Source organism: Pollicipes pollicipes, unplaced genomic scaffold (genome assembly GCF_011947565.3).
Source record: "Pollicipes pollicipes isolate AB1234 unplaced genomic scaffold, Ppol_2.1 Scaffold_6052;HRSCAF=7182_pilon_pilon_pilon, whole genome shotgun sequence".
Classification (NCBI taxonomy): Eukaryota; Metazoa; Arthropoda; class Thecostraca; order Pollicipedomorpha; family Pollicipedidae; genus Pollicipes; species Pollicipes pollicipes.
In genome coordinates this window covers 23,771,117-23,786,644 of record NW_023596805.1, presented here as the reverse complement: position 1 = coordinate 23,786,644, position 15,528 = coordinate 23,771,117, and the positions used below count along the sequence as shown (strand labels likewise).

At 51.8% G+C, this 15,528-nt stretch overlaps 1 protein-coding gene across 2 annotated transcripts; it reads right to left on the bottom strand.

The window, feature by feature from the left end:
* Positions 1–441: 441 nt before the first annotated feature.
* LOC119104828 (uncharacterized) lies at positions 442–15,215 on the bottom strand. 2 transcript variants are annotated; one of them, XM_037228551.1, is made up of 4 exons: positions 15,147–15,215; positions 4,079–4,218; positions 3,194–3,510; positions 442–2,554 (listed from the first exon to the last, which is right to left on the bottom strand). In XM_037228551.1, exons 2-4 carry the CDS (start codon positions 4,205–4,207, stop codon positions 2,287–2,289), a joined length of 714 nt encoding a protein of 237 aa, XP_037084446.1. In that variant the 5' UTR covers positions 4,208–4,218; positions 15,147–15,215; the 3' UTR covers positions 442–2,286. The 2 variants fall into 2 exon arrangements, with proteins under 2 accessions (XP_037084446.1, XP_037084447.1); XM_037228552.1 differs by lacking the exon at positions 15,147–15,215 and adding an exon at positions 11,351–11,419.
* Between the last annotated feature and the right edge of the window lie 313 nt (positions 15,216–15,528).

Genomic DNA, 15,528 nt, shown 5'->3' with positions numbered 1-15,528 from the left:
ACAACATGACAGCGCTCACCGTAGAAGCACGCCAGCGGGCAACACATTGCAACTTCCGGACACGTAGCAAAACCGTCGTTGTCCACAATGGTCAGCGCGATATCGGTCCTGAAAACCATGCGGAAACCAACCGAAACCGTGCTGAAACCACCTGCAGCTGTGCCGAGTGGGCAGCAGGGTAGGTGGTGCGTAACAAGATCACAAAACCGTGGCTCGCGCCCGACACATTCGATGGTCTTGAATGTTAAGTAAGTTGGGTGTAAGTTGTTGTAAGGTTGTTAATGGGCTGCTCTCTGTTGGCTTCAGTGAAGTTTGGAGGCCTCTCATTTGGATGCATTAGTGCAAGTTTCTATGAATGTGGGACATGATGAGAGGCGTGGAGACGCTGATATATATATATATATATATATATATATATATATATATATATATATACAAGGAGCATGCTCGCGGTAACTGTGAACGCATGCACAGTTCCAGAAAGCAATCAGCACCGCTAATGAAATCTCATTAGCACGCGAGACAGATCAGCCGGTGCATCGGGCAAGACGTCGGGCGCGACGTCCCACCGCAGCCACACCAGTGAGGTCATGGCCAGGGCGAGTCCACTTGGCCGGCGGTGTTGGCGTGTTCTTCCGCGGCGTGCCGATCCAGGGAGTGAACACCAGCTATAGGAACGGATCCGGCCGGCCGCTTGGGCGCCCCGATAGCTGCATGGCGCTGCGTCGCACGACGTTGTGTCGCATGACGCCGCGTCGCACGACGTTGTGTCGCATGACGCTGCGTCGCATGACGCTGCATCGCGTGACGCTGTGTCGCACGATGCTGCGTCGCATGACACTGCGTCACGTGACGCTGTGTCGCACGATGCTGCGCCGCATGGCACTGTGTCGCATGACGCTGCATCGCGTGACGCTGTGTCGCACGATGCTGCGTCGCATGGCACTGCGTCGCATGACGCTGCGTCGCGTGACGCTGTGTCGCACGATGCTGCGCCGCATGGCACTGTGTCGCACGATGCTGCGCCGCATGACGCTGTGTCGCACGGCGCTAGGTTGTCACGAAGGCAGCCGCTGGTCGGGGCCCTCACGTCCGCCACGCCGGATCGCGCGCCCGACAACACATTCGGGAACTTTGTTTCTTTTTTGCGGGCGCCGTTGCGCGACGCTGCTCACCATGATGACCCTGCTTGCGAGGGTAGTGACATGAGGCGCCCATGGATGGCACAGTTCAAATGGTTTCGCCAGTGCTAGGGCACGGATGAAAGCAAGTTCGGTGAATCAGCACGGACAAACTGCGTCATCATGAAAGTTTTCCCACTTTACTTAACATGAAATGGTACGAAATATTTTGGCCTTCAAAAAATACATTTGTATCACCACATGGCAGACACAGTCATGCAGGACAGTTAACATATTGAGACGTTTACAAAGTTTTACTCAGCCGACTTCGCAGGAGCATCACAGCATGGCTCAAATAGGGCTAAACTGCGTCGAGGGAACACCAGTTTTCCACGTTTGCGCCTTGCTTGTCATTGAGAGCGAGTATTCGAGCCACTGAATTAGGAACATGAAATGTGCCTCCCATGCTTGAGAGTAGAGCGCACTTCCCTTTAAAATATGCTGAACCGTCCGTGTAACAGGTCTAAAATAACAACAGAGGAAGTCGCACTAACTCCATGCTCTGACAAGTGTTCCATATTGGTCCCACGTCTTTACGCCAAGACGTTTTTGTACCAAAGGAGAGCAGAGCTTTCAGGGTTGGAGAACAGGGCCTCCACATGGCTACATGTCTCAGAAGTGTGCCTGCACCGCCATCCCTTGCTACAATTTCACGAGTCTACCTGGGTCTCATTTTCTGCTACCTCGTGTACTATTCTTTGCGTCACTAAACTATCTTCGCTATGATATGCACGCGACAAAAAACATTTTGTAAAATCTACAAACCGCAGTCAGCAACACTTTGTTACAAGTACGTGCTCCACCCACTACACAATGCTTACACAGTGCATTGCTCCTCCATTTTGTTGGACAGGCTAAACCCGTGCGTGGCGTACTTATGTTCTGTTTGTTCCCATCTGCTATTTTAAGAAGACTGCGTAACCCGTTGCATGATTAAAAATATAGTCCCCGAGGTATGATATCTCGTCAATGAAGGCTTCAACTTCCTAAGCGACTGGCGCTGCATCGGCACCAGACCCGACCAGTTTCACTACATGGCACCCAACGCACGCGTCTGTACCTGCACGGCACGCGCGTACCACCCACCAGCCCCGTAGTCCACGCGTCAAGAACTCGACGTTGATGCCCTGCCCAACCGCTTGTACATGACGCGGCAGGCGCGATGCGGCAGGATCGACGCCACGTCCACGGCCCGCTCCAGCGCCGAGCCGGCGTAGTCGGTCTCGCAGCCGACCTCAAAGCCGAGGCGCTCGTAGATGCGCTGCGTGGTGCTGGACGTGCAGAAGCAGAGCGAGACGGGCGCGCCGGAGCGCACGGCGCCCTCCACCGACGTGCGGCGACACAGCTCCGATCCCACGCCCAGGCCACCGTACCTGCCGGCAGGAGCGTAGCTTTGCATCTGACGGATCCCTGCGATGGTGGCGCCACCGCTGGGAATGTAAACACTACAGAGTGCCTGCGATGGTGACGCCGCCACCGGCGATATAAACAACGCACGGTCACTGCGATGGTGGCGCCACCTCTGGGAATGTGAACAACGCACGGTCACTGCGATGGTGGCGCCACCGCTGGGAATGTTAACACTACAGAGTGCCTGCGATGGTGACGCCACCACCGGCGATATAAACAACGCACGGTCACTGCGATGGTGGCGCCACCCTCTGGGAATGTGAACAACGCACGGTCCCTGCGATGGTGGCGTCCCCGCTGGGAATGTGAACAACGCACGGTCCCTGCGATGGTGGTGCCATCGCTGGGAATGTGAACAACGCAGGGAATGGCTTCATAGGGTCGACCCGATTTCACCTTTTGGTGAGCAGTGGTCAGTAGTCAGAGCATGCTTATAGCCAGCCTGGACATCAGGATCTTTCATCATGAATTATATTTGCAGCTGAGTAGCGTCGTAGTGAAAAATGTTCTGTGGCAATAGACCGTATGTACATTGCAAATAAACAAAACAACATCGAGATATAGCCCCATTATTTACGATACTATATTGGAAACCACCTCACCTGGGGTCAACAGCCAGGAGAAGATTCTCAGACACCGTGGGCACGTTCAGGCTCTTGAAAGCGTCGAAGCTGTGACCGACCTCGTCCATGAAGCTGCCGTAGACGCGGGCGGCCTCGCTGCCCGTCTCGTACAGGCGCCAGTACGGGTCGCGCTCGTCGACGCCGTAAACACCGCACATGCTGGCGCCGATGACGCAGCCGGTGCCGACGTCCAGCGCCAGCCAGCTGGCGTCCCAGTGCCACTCGGGGAGCGAGGCACTGAGCCAGAGCCGGTGGTCCTCGGGCGCGCCACCCGCGAGGCCGGAGAGCACTGAGAACTGACCACCGCATGACCTGGGTTTAACCACTGAGGGGGGCATATCCCTCATACTTTCGCAGCATGTGATTTTGTTCCTTCTAGTGTTCCCCGTGCCATAATTTTTCACCTTTCATCACAAAACGTCATTTTCGGATCTTGCTGCTCCCCAGACTTCAGTTTGCCATCCCCGCCTCCAATCCTGATGTCTCCAATCTCCAAAGTGGTTCCATTCATACAGCAGGCGACCCTTGTTCTTGCTGCTCATTATTTAGTCGCTGTCTCACGCTGTCGAATGAGCGGTATTGGCTATCTTTGAATGAGTGAAAAGCGCAGTCTCACCAGTGCGCAACGTTTTCAGTTTCTTGTGAGGAGTCGCATTTACGTTTGTACTATGTCAGTGGATCATTCGTATAATAAACTGAACGGTCCTTTGGCATCAACTCGCTAAGATCGATGCACTCGTAACGAGCTGCCTATTATCACACGACCGTGTATTTGTCACGCTGATATCATTTCGATGCGGTCATCACGACCTCATTGATGTACACTCCAGTGACGTCTGTAATCGCTGAGTGCCCAACTCTTACCGTGGGTTCACGCGTAAAGAAACAGCTGACCATCAGATCAAGGGCTTCGTCCAGTCTGTCGTGGCTTAGTTTCGTGTACTCTATGGTCGGGTGATCCATACCGTTTGACAGCTGCTGGCATGACGTCATGACCTGGAGCGCTGCAAGCAAAACAATACTTTTGTGACGATAACTACTTATGACCTCAATGACATCATTCGGAAATCCGGTATTCTGACCTACGAGTATCCGACGCCATGGTTTTTATTAAGTACTTTCTTGGCATGCAAAATTCCTTAAAAATGGATCAAAAGCTGTTTATGACTCAAGTCTACTCAATTCAAAGATACGTGTGACGGCATATCACCGCGGCGCGCCGTATTGGGAATTCTTGTTTGTTTGTAATACCAATGACGTCATAGTTCGGAGACGCGCACAGTCGGTCAGTTGGGAAGGGAGGGCGGAATCGTCCGTACGCGGAGGCTGCGTGCATATGATCGCGACGGGCAGACCCGACCAGTATGGGCTTCGCGCAAATTGCAGTGCATGATCCTCGAGCGAACCAATTTCTTCCATATCTATTTCTAAAGGACTGCCCACTATACAACTCATGGTGGGCAGTCCTTAACACTTATGGTGGTCAGTGGATATAATCCAGCGTAAGATTTAACCAGTGTTTCAGTGACCTGCAAATCTGGAGATAGGTCACGTGATTTGTAAGCACGAAAATATGTCCTATGACCATGGGTGTAAGAACAGGGGGGGGGGGCATGAAGGCCATGGCCCCACTTTTCAAGGTGGGGGGCGGCAATGTTAATTCCCCTCCCACTTTTTATATTAAGGCTGTGTTTGGCCCACTTTTGCACTACATCAAACTTATATACCGATTTATCTGGTCCACCAGCCATCTTCCTCAAGATGCCTTCCTTTTTTGGTTGCTCATTGCTCACCACTTAGCAAGAGACACCAAAGCTACAGAGCACGTTGACATATATGTGAACTCACGTAGGTCAATGTTTCAGATTCCTAGGTCATTTTTTATTTCACATTCGGGTCAAAAAAGGTCAAACAAGATTAAGTTCCAGCTTGGTCTCCAAAGTGTCCCCAGAACCTAGATAACCGTTTCTAAGCAAAAAGTCACTGTCTCATTCAAGGTCAGTGACCATGTTTGACCTTTTGAAGGTCAAGGTGACCAAAACCATACAAGATTGCTTCGAGTTTTGCATTTTTCTAGGCGACAGAGATTATGCTAGGCAGTATGTTCCTAAAGCAAAATGTTGTCCTGGGTCATTTTAGATCAATGACCTATTCTGACGTGTAAGAAGTCCATGGAAGATGTATAATGCGGTTTCTGATATCAATTAACTCGAAATGAGCACCAGAAACTATCCCACACAGCAAGCCCTAGAGTAACAAAACAGATTGGTTTTGACCTTGGTGTGACCTTCATACCTGACCTTAGGTCAATTCTATTTGCTCGGTCAACTGCTGTGTTGCCTAAAAAAGCATCTCAGAGATGTACGCCTCGTCTAGCACTCCGTTGTTGGATTAGATTGAAGGATTCCCTAGAAATTGTCTTCGCTGCAACCGTGGTCTGACTTTGACATGCCATAGGTCAGCGATCCTACAAAGTGCATCTAAATTATTGATACCAAACGATCCGCTCTTCAATTTTCTACAGACATGCAAAATTTGGCGCGGCTAAGCCGCGCTGTTCGGAAACCATTCTGGAAAAACCTGGAGGGTCAATTTGACCCCCACTCGAGCGCGTGTTAATACCAGAGCCGCAGGGTGGACGCCAGGAAGCCTACAGAGACTTCAACGCCGGGCATCGAGGCGATTGTTTCTATGACTTGCGAGCGCGCATTTTCAAACCATGTTACCTAGTTTTTATCATTAATCAATTATGACTGAATCTTGCACATTTTAAGACGAACAGGAATTAGCCATGCTAATACAAATTTGGGAGCCCATTTCATTTACAATCTACGTTCAGAGGCCCTCAATATCTCTGAAGAACACTAAAGAACATGGAACCGGAGCCTACGTGACAACTATTGGACCTCTTGCGGCGATCAGGGATGCTGTTGCGTCAGTGGGGTTTTCTGTGCTGATACAGGGCCAACTGTGCAGGTCAGAAGGCCTCACGCGTCAGGGAAGGGAACAATTTGATATGATAAATCCTTTGAATAGCCTCCGGACCGATCAGGAGATCCCGCTCCGTGTCGACAGAATGACAGCCAGAAGGCACTTTGCGATGAGACGGAATGGTCCTTCAGCCCTTGACCTGAAACGTAATGTGTCCCGGGTGTTCTACTCAAGAGACCCTCGCCTGGAAGAAACTAAGGGGTCCCAATATTGTTGAGTAGGGCAGTAGCCTCATTATTGCTGAATGGAATGGGTTAAAGTGAGCTGAAAAAACAAACAAGGTCATCCCACGTTTGCCTGAGAAAGGGCATTTTTTCAGAATGGATTACGAAAACGAATTACATCGAAGTGTTTGAACATGCCCGCACGCACCCTCGAGTGCATGGGCAGCGATGGCCTGGATTGCAGCTCCCGCAAAACCGAACGGCGTCGGCCACTGGAAGGGCCACCAGACGGCGGGCGCCGTGCTTATCTGTCTTCTGGACAGATCAATAGTTACAGAAACACGAAAAAAAGAGATTTTACGCTTGCTTTTTCAATTCCATGACCAGATTCCAGCATTGTTTTGTGGTGCTTTGAGCGCCAATCTGTTCTTATCATCAGTCTAAAAATCGCGCACGTGGAATATGCGCCCAGACTCTCTTCTGAATGCAACATTTCACGTCATGAAGCATTCAAAGGCATTTCTTTTAGAAGTGCTATCATTTTCGAACACTCACTGGCCACGGCTTGATATTGACGGCGAGTCGACGCTCCGGGGCCTGGAGAGACTGCAACGCCTGGCGTCGAGGTTTTTGTTGCTAAGATTTGCGAGTGCGTGTGCTCAAAATTATGTCACATAACTTGTGTTACTAATCTATTTAAGTGTCTAAAGGCAGTTATTTCAGAAGCGTCGTCATTTTCGTCCGCCAGTTGGACAATTCTAAAAGTTAGTCGCTAGGCTAACGCTCCGTGGACTATGGAAATTACAAGGCCTGGTGTGGAGGTTTTTGTTGCTAAGATTTGCGAGCGTGCATGCTAAAAAAACTGTATTGCATAAATTGTATCACGAAGCGGCTCTGACTGAATGTTGAATGTTTCCAACCAAACTTAGTCCGGTCGTGTTAATACACGTTGTCGACCACTCGATCTACAACCAAATTTTCACATTTAAATTTCCATCAAACGAAACGAACTACAATCTACCTTTGCGATATCTTTAATGTCTGTAGAACCAGCATAAAACATTTTGACAAAGTTTCGAAATTCTTTCGTTTTAGAAAAAGCTCACTAAACCATTGTAAATTAAGGGCGCCGTTGATTTATTTCATGCAGTCGTTAAGCGCCTGATTTTTGCAGTTTATTGATTTCAAAATACAAAGATACTTGATCTCACGGTAGCTTTTGTTTTCTGTTCTGGCTGTAACGTAAAAATAGCAATAAGACGAAGAAGCCTGTGCCCCTTGTTAACAAGTAAGCTCTGTCCGGTTCTTTCAGGGGGGCGGGAGGTCATCATAAGGGGGTCTTTTTCAACCCCGCGTTCCTCCTTGGCAAGGCTCTAGCTATGCCAGTGGATACACACAAAAGCAGACCAAGTCATCTAAGTTGAATGATGGGCAATGCCATGTCCGTTGAGCCAATTCATGCCTAAGGCAGGCAGCTTCTCGGAGTTTTTTTTCTGCGGTGGTGTGGTGTAAAGGAAGATAATTCGGAAAGATATACTGTTGCAAGTGTCTGACATATGTCTTACAGACCAATAAGAAGTAATGCTGATCTGGAAATATGCCACGAAACATACATGCGATCAGTTCGCAGTCAGCCGGGACTGGGCAGTGGCCGCCGACAGCGGACTGAAGCAGGGCTAATGTAAGGAATATATGACAAAAGAGTCTTCATTCTGTGGCTTGTTTTTTAAGGGGAATTCCCAGTTGCAGGGCTTTTGTCGCACGGTTTTTGGCAGCTTTAAGGTTCCCGTTCCCCTTCCCGTCCAATTCTATTTTTTTCCGTCTAAAATGCTGCGGCAAGTCTTATCTCTCAAAAGTCAACCAGCGAAATGAAGGCGCATAACAAATTTATCGCACTGTGAGCCATCGATTTGCTTTCAAAATTCACACCAACCTACGTTCAGGCCGTCTTTTGGAATTTGCTCTGTGGAGGCAGATGCCTCCTTAATGACCCAAAATGCCTGTCCGTGCATGGAATTTCACCTCCCCAAGAAAGACAGTGTTGAAATGGACCAGTAATTCTGGGAAGCTAGACAGCCTTATTTACCGAATGACATGGATGAGTCGGACAGGCAAAATTGCGCACCAGCGAAAAACAGCTCCAGGTGCATATCTAGCAAAAGAATCATGACATTTGAATGAAGGGCGATAAAAATCGCTATCTTTACCCCCACTCCCTTCCACCGGTCATCGGGCTTGCTGTCCAGAAAAAGTTCCTGAAGCACGCCCTCAGCTTACCAGCCCCACTTATTGAGACGTTCCTACGCCTATGCCTATGGCTGACGTAACCTAGCCCTGACCTATGGCTTGACCATTGGCCTTGCCAACCTACGATGTACGGTGTTTCAGTTTGGCCACTTCGGTGGCAGGGATGTTGATATTTTTAGGTTATCAAACCCCGGTTTAAAGTTTACTGCCTGTTGCCCCTCCCCTTACTACAGAAACAGCCAATCATCATCGAACCAGGCGGCAGTCAACCCAGCATCTATGCGGCTGGGGCTTGATAAATGGGCCGGGCAGGTCAGATGTCTGGGTCCGGGTTCAAAGGGCAGCGGAATAGTGCCAACAAATTGCGTGCAGTGGGCGCGGCAGAACCAGGATTCTGATGCATTGACCAATATTTATCTTGGACACCGAACTGGATTGATTTTGGTGCAATGATTTATCTGACCGACATGACGCTGACGATGGCGTGCCGGTGGCAGCTACAGATACAGAGTCCGAAAAGAGAATACCAATACCATATAGTGTCCGGAGATATTGATATCTGTTTCATTTTTTCCAGTTCTATCATTACATCCTGAGATGGCCGCATAACCTTCTCCCCCCCCCCCCCCCGGTAGCCGACCGGACATGCCCCAGGCGGCGACAAATCAACGTCTTCCGAGCCAAACAACTGTCGATCGAAGGAAAGACAAAATCGAGCTCTTTCTAACCCAAGGGTAGCTCACCATCTTCAGATGTGCAAAGCCATAGGTAAGAAAAAGCACGCTGCCCGCGCCTGAACGGGGTCTCCGACACATACGTCCGAAGGCAGATATTTACAAAGCATTCTGGGTTTTCATGAAACTGAATATAAATGTTTCATCTCCCAGGGCGTTATGCGGTAGACTTCCGAATCAAAGTGCATGTTAAACCATACGTTCTTGGTTATTACAGGCATGCTTACATACTGAAAAAAATCCCTCTTGACCGACTTTTTTCAGCCAAACGTTTCGACAACGGCAGCAGTTCACTGGAAAATGTGTGTTGCAGTGGCGACTGCAAAACAATCTAAGTGCTTTCTGCACATCTAGTTTTACAGCGTTACCATCATTAAAAACTCACAACATTGGCGAATATTTCGTACCGCCCGGGATGTATGCTAATGTTCACGCTCAGAAAGGGCAAGATGCTTTTCATATTTCTGATTATGTGGAAATGTAGTGCGGATCAAAGTAGTGGATAACATTCTTCCATGTCCCCTCTCACCCACGTCCCTCCCCCTCCTCTGCCTTTCATCTTTTCCCTCCCGTCTCCCTCCCTTCCTTCACTCACCTACCCACAGAAACATTCAGTTCCTGCCTCTCTTTCACCGTTGTTCCCTTCCTTCCTTTTTCACTCGCTCTCCGACTGCCTCTCCCATTGCGCGGTGCACTACACAGTTCCCAACTCGTGATACGGCAGCACGGGTGTGCCCAACTGGTGATGTGGCACCTACTGGCGGTGTCGCACCTACTGTACTAGTGGTGTGGCACCTACTGGTGATGTGACACCTTCGGTGGCGTGGCACCTACTGTACTAGTGGTGTGGCACCTACTGGTGATGTGACACCTTCGGTGGCGTGGCACCTACTGTACTAGTGGTGTGGCACCAACTGGTGATGTGGCACCTACTGGTTGTGTGACATCTTCGGTAGTGTGGCACCAACTGGTGATGTAGCACCTACTAGTGGTGTGGCATCAACTGGTGATGTGGCACCTACTGGTGGTGTGGCACCCAATGGTGGTGTGACACCTACGGTGGTGTAGCCGGTCTGGAAATCGTGCTCGCAGACCCCAAATACGAAAGATTTTACAGCTATGTTTTTGGGCCGTGATCGTCACATGGCTGATGGCATGACCGGATTTGAATGCCATTATTATGGAGTTATGGATGCCTGGGTGTCCACGAAATAGTCTCTCCAAAATAGTCTGCTCTTTTTCGTGGGCTGGTAGCTCAGAGACTAAATGAGCTTAGGTCTTTTGAAGCGCAGGGCTATGAAATGAATCACCGAATGACCTTCCAGTTGACTATTTCAGTTCAAAACTCCACACAGATTTAGCACACTCTCTTTAAGATTTCGTTCATTCGCTCTTGTTGGGAAAAACAAGTGAGCCATGGTAACAATAGAATGCATCGCTGCATGCCTCTTTACATGGATTTATGAAAAAGGAGCTACTCAAATTAAGCTAAGTTGTAAAGGTTGCGACGAGACGTCTGAGTGCGGCTTTTTGAAACCGATGCACGCAGCTACGGGAAACAGCACCAACATAGTTTTCACGGTGTGCGTTTTGGAATTGCCGCAGTATGTAAGAAACATATCGCACTGGTGTTGATGAGAAAAACCTGAAATATGCCATGTGGGATGTGCCGCTGACCGCAACGACCAGAACGGGTTTTCTTGAAGAAGCCTGTTAAAGCATGACGTCACTCCACCAGTCACCCCGGCCATTGTCTGCGGCTTTGTGGAGCCGAGGCACACCGGTGAGTGACGTCAACATACCGAAGAACCAATCTCAACGGCTAGAGTGCAGCTGTGAGGCTCAGAACAATCCTAAATAGCGGTGAAGATGCCAACACTAGTGAGCCGTGGAACTGACGACACGGATGATGTCACGGGGTGACACGTGGTGTCGCCGACACGCATGACGTCACGGAGGTGCCGCCGACACGCGTGACGCCACGCACTTGGCGGCCGGACCTGGCAGCGGTGACGGTGCCCGAGCCAGGCCGACCGCAGCGCCGCCCTGGCAGTGCGACTCGGAAGCGTGAGCGTCTCCAAAGTCCACCAGAGAGCGCGCGCGCGGCTACAGCGTCTGCGGCAGCTTGGCCTCGACCGTGACGATGATGGTATAACGGTAGAGGGGCAGGAGCGCGGCCTTGTGGGTAGCCGACGCCGGCAGTGCAGGTGGCCGCACGGCAACCCGCACCGCCACCTTGTTGGCCTGGTGCCACATCACCACACTGAGGAGCGCCGCAGGCGGTGTCAGTCGCGCAGCTGAGGCGCCGACCCGCCCGTCCATCCCATCATCCACAATGTCACCACCACACACGTCACACATTTTGTACTGAAAGAAATTCATTACCATGCACTGTTAATGCAGAACAATTCTAAGCCCTCGCCATATCTCTACTAACGACGAATACAAACAGTCGTCTTTTCCATCGCGGTCCACTGCGGAACAGCTGAACGCTTCATATTCCTATTAAGAATGAACATCAAACAGCGAAGCGTCCTATAACGCTCACGGCGCACCTATGTGTGTCATGCATCGCTGACACGCGTTTTTCAGGGCGCACATTGCCGAGCACGCTCACCAGCGAGCCTGCGGCTATTTACTGGTGGACGCAATCAATTAGCGGGGCTCGGATTTCTCTGAGCACTTCTCATGCTGAAATATGCGGCAAAGTTCACATCTTCACGCTCCGACACGCAAGAGGCACGGCCTTCATTTAAAACAGTCAATGAAATAATGATTAGATTATATAAAAGCTGCCTTAATAAAGCTGCTTTCTCTCTTAAAGCAAGTACAGCCACTGTATTACCACAACTCACATGAGCTCATTACAAAATGCAGTTTCTGCCGTAGGCAGAGATCGTGCTGGCTACGCGCGACGAACCAGCCGGGTTTGATGAGGCGCCCACGTCGTCTGAGTTTAGACACTGTCCCAGGTCGGGGTTATGTGTGACACCAGGTCAATGGGTCATGCTAAGCCGGGTCAGAGGACCAGATGGCCAGAAAGTCCCAACACTAATTTTATGCATGTCATGCTGATCACGCGATTGGTATACAAGTGCCTTTGTTGAACTTCGTCATGTTAATGCCACGTGTGTCTGTTTTTGTTTGCTAGTTCGCCAACAGCGCGCCGGCGTGACGCAGCTGCCCTCCAGTGAGTCACCTTACAGACGCGCATTTGTTTCAATACAACACGGGCTACACACGCAAAGGCAGCTGGCAATGATCCGCACAGCAGTCGCCTTCATGCCCGTCTGAGCTCTTCAGACCCATTTTCCAAACGGGAACGAGGCCGAGGTCCGCGATTTGCAATGCTCGGCGTCCCTCACACAATGAGGAGCTCCTGTGTCGGTCAGGGGCCAGATTACCTAAAAGGGGTCATGTGGCGGCAAGTGGCCCCGATTCGCCCTGAAGCGGCGTTTGTGTAGGTGTAGTGTGGATCAAAGCAGTCAATAACATTTTCCCCACGTCTCCTCTCCCCCGTGTCCCTTCTCATCATACGGCAACACCCAACTGGTGGTGTGGTACCTGCTGTACTAGTGGTGTGGCACTAACTGGTGATGCGGCACCTACTGGTGGTGTGGCACCTACCTTACTAGTAGTGTAGCACCTACTGGTGGTGTGGCACCTACTGTACTAGTGGTGTGGCACCAACTGGTGATGTAGCACCTACTAGTGGTGTGGCACCTACTGATGGTGAAGCACCTACTGTGCTAGTGGTGTGGCACCAACTGGTGATGTAGCACCTACTAGTGGTGTGGTACCTACTGATGGTGAAGCACCTACTGTGCTAGTGGTGTGGCACCAACTGGTGATGTAGCACCTGCTAGTGGTGTGGCACCTACTGATGGTGAAGCACCTACTGTGCTAGTGGTGTGGCACCAACTGGTGATGTAGCACCTACTAGTGTTGTTGCACCTACTGATGGTGAAGCACCTACTGTACTAGTGGTGTGGCACCAACTGGTGATGCGGCACGCACTGGTGGTGTGGCACCTACCGTACTAGTAGTGTAGCGCCTGCTGGTGGTGTGGCACCTCCTACTGGTGGTGTGGCACCTACTGGTGGTGTAGCACCTACTAGTGGTGTGGCACCTATTGTTGGGGTGACCCCTTCCCCTTTCCCGCAGGTGTGGCAGCTTTGTTTTGACACAATCAGCTGCTTTTCAAGTGCGTGCTCTTACATTTTACGCCACCTTGTTTTACTTGAACATCTTTAGGTTGCATGATCTGCTTACGTCCATCGCTGCAAACTATCCATGGTATTAGTTTGGAGGCGCCTCTGACCAACCGTGCAGCCTACAGACCGGCGCCGCACCGCGGGCGCTAGGCGCAGCCCGACCTTGGTACGCAAGGCCAAGCCAAACAACGCCCAGAAACGATCGGAGTCCAGGGGCGCGCCCAGCGAAGCGTGCCACCGGGCTTCTCAACCGCATGGACAGACGAGCCACACAGCCGTCTCTTATGACCATGGATCGCGACTTGTCCCTCGAGATCTAAACATCTCCCCTCCTCCCTCTCGGTGAGCCTCTGAGCCTGTTTGTTCCTCCCTCCCTTGGTGAGCCTCTAAGGCTTCCCCTCCCCTCCCCCAGCACCGGCGAGTCTCTAATTTATAGGCGTCTGGCGTACCTGAGAGGCGGGGACGGGCATCCAGTTTTAAGGCAACCAATCCAGTGGCGTGGTAAGGTGAGTGGGGCGGTACTGGGACGCAGTTCAGTTGCTGCAGCAGTGCCGTCAGCCCACCCACCTGCTGATGCGACGGATGATACAGCCGCGCCATCAGCCCACCCGCCTGCTAATGCGATGGCTGATGCAGCCGCGCCATCAGCCCACCCGCCTGCTGATGCGACGGATGATACAGCCGCGTCGTCAGCCCACCCACCTGCTGATGCGACGGCTGATACAGCCGCGCGTCAGCCCACCCGCCTGCTGATGCGACGGCTGATACAGCCACGCCGTCAGCCCACCCGCCTGCTGATGCGACTGCTGATACAGCCGCGCGTCAGCCCATCCTCCTGCTGATGCGACGGCTGACGCAGCCGCGCCGTCAGCCCATCCGTCTGCTGATGCGACGGCTGACGCAGCCGTGCCATCAGCCCAACCGCCCGCTGATGCGTCTGCTGATACAGCCGCGCGTCAGCCCACCCTCCTGCTGATGCGACGGCTAACGCCGACTCGGCGGAGCTAGCATGCCGATCTGCTAAAATATGCTACCCATTTGTTTCATGACATGCAGTGAAATGGTGGGCTTAGGCCGGGAAACGATGCTGGTGATGTGCGGTTAACTAGGTCCGAGAGTATTGCGACCGCATTTGTCGGAGGGTGAAAGTGCTTGCGCGTGCTTGTCGCACCATGCGATGCCAGCGTGTTCAAGGTTACACGGTTACGACGTCTCAGTTACTAAACGTCCTATAAACCAAGGCAGCAACTCTCCCAATGCATTAGCACAATGCATGCATTCCGACTGTTATTGAATACGCATTGCATTCAATTTCCGCTCAATGAAAGGTCAAACTCTCCACTCAAGGATTGACTGACGAGCAGAACTACCCCACGGGCCCGCGCTCGGCCAGCTCTTCGTCGGGCTGATTACGACCAGGCGGCTCCTGCATCTGAGAGACGTGACGTCACAGCCGACACGGCCCAAGTGACGTTACCAGCACGGGGCGTCGCTGCCGCGCAGCATTACCAAAGTCCAGCGCGTGCCTCGGCACGCCACCCCTCCCCCTCCGTCCCCCTCCCTCACCTGCAGAGCGGCTTACCTCTGACGAGCGTCGCGACGACCGCAGCGGTTCACCTACGCACAACAGACTGCTATGGACTGACTCATCGTTCCGAGCGCCGTCTGGCGGCGGTCCGCCGCACTACTCCAGAGTCGCATAGCTCGCCCAACAGCGGGTCCAGCGTACGAGTTGTGGGGGGGGGGGGGGGGGCGGGGCAGCAGAAGCTTTGGACTGCGACGCTATTCTGCTGCCAGGAGCGTCCGCTTTCCCGCTTATTTCCTTGACCTGTGCCACGAGGAGATAATCAGCATGGCGACTAAGCCTATACGATCATGGGCATTGGAGATGCCGATGATCACGTCAGAGGCCCACGTCATTATCGAGACTGATCTTGAGATAGTCTGCACGACATAATCTGCAC

Excerpts from the sequence above, each read along its gene's own strand:
- LOC119104828 (XM_037228551.1), bottom strand. The coding sequence starts at position 4,207 with ATGACGTCATGCCAGCAGCTGTCAAACGGTATGGATCACCCGACCATA. Across the intron at positions 3,511-4,078 it reads TCTTTACGCGTGAACCCACG|TTCTCAGTGCTCTCCGGCCT; the intron begins GTAAGAGTTGGG and ends TGCGGTGGTCAG. Across the intron at positions 2,555-3,193 it reads CTCCTGGCTGTTGACCCCAG|GTACGGTGGCCTGGGCGTGG; the intron begins GTGAGGTGGTTT and ends TCCTGCCGGCAG.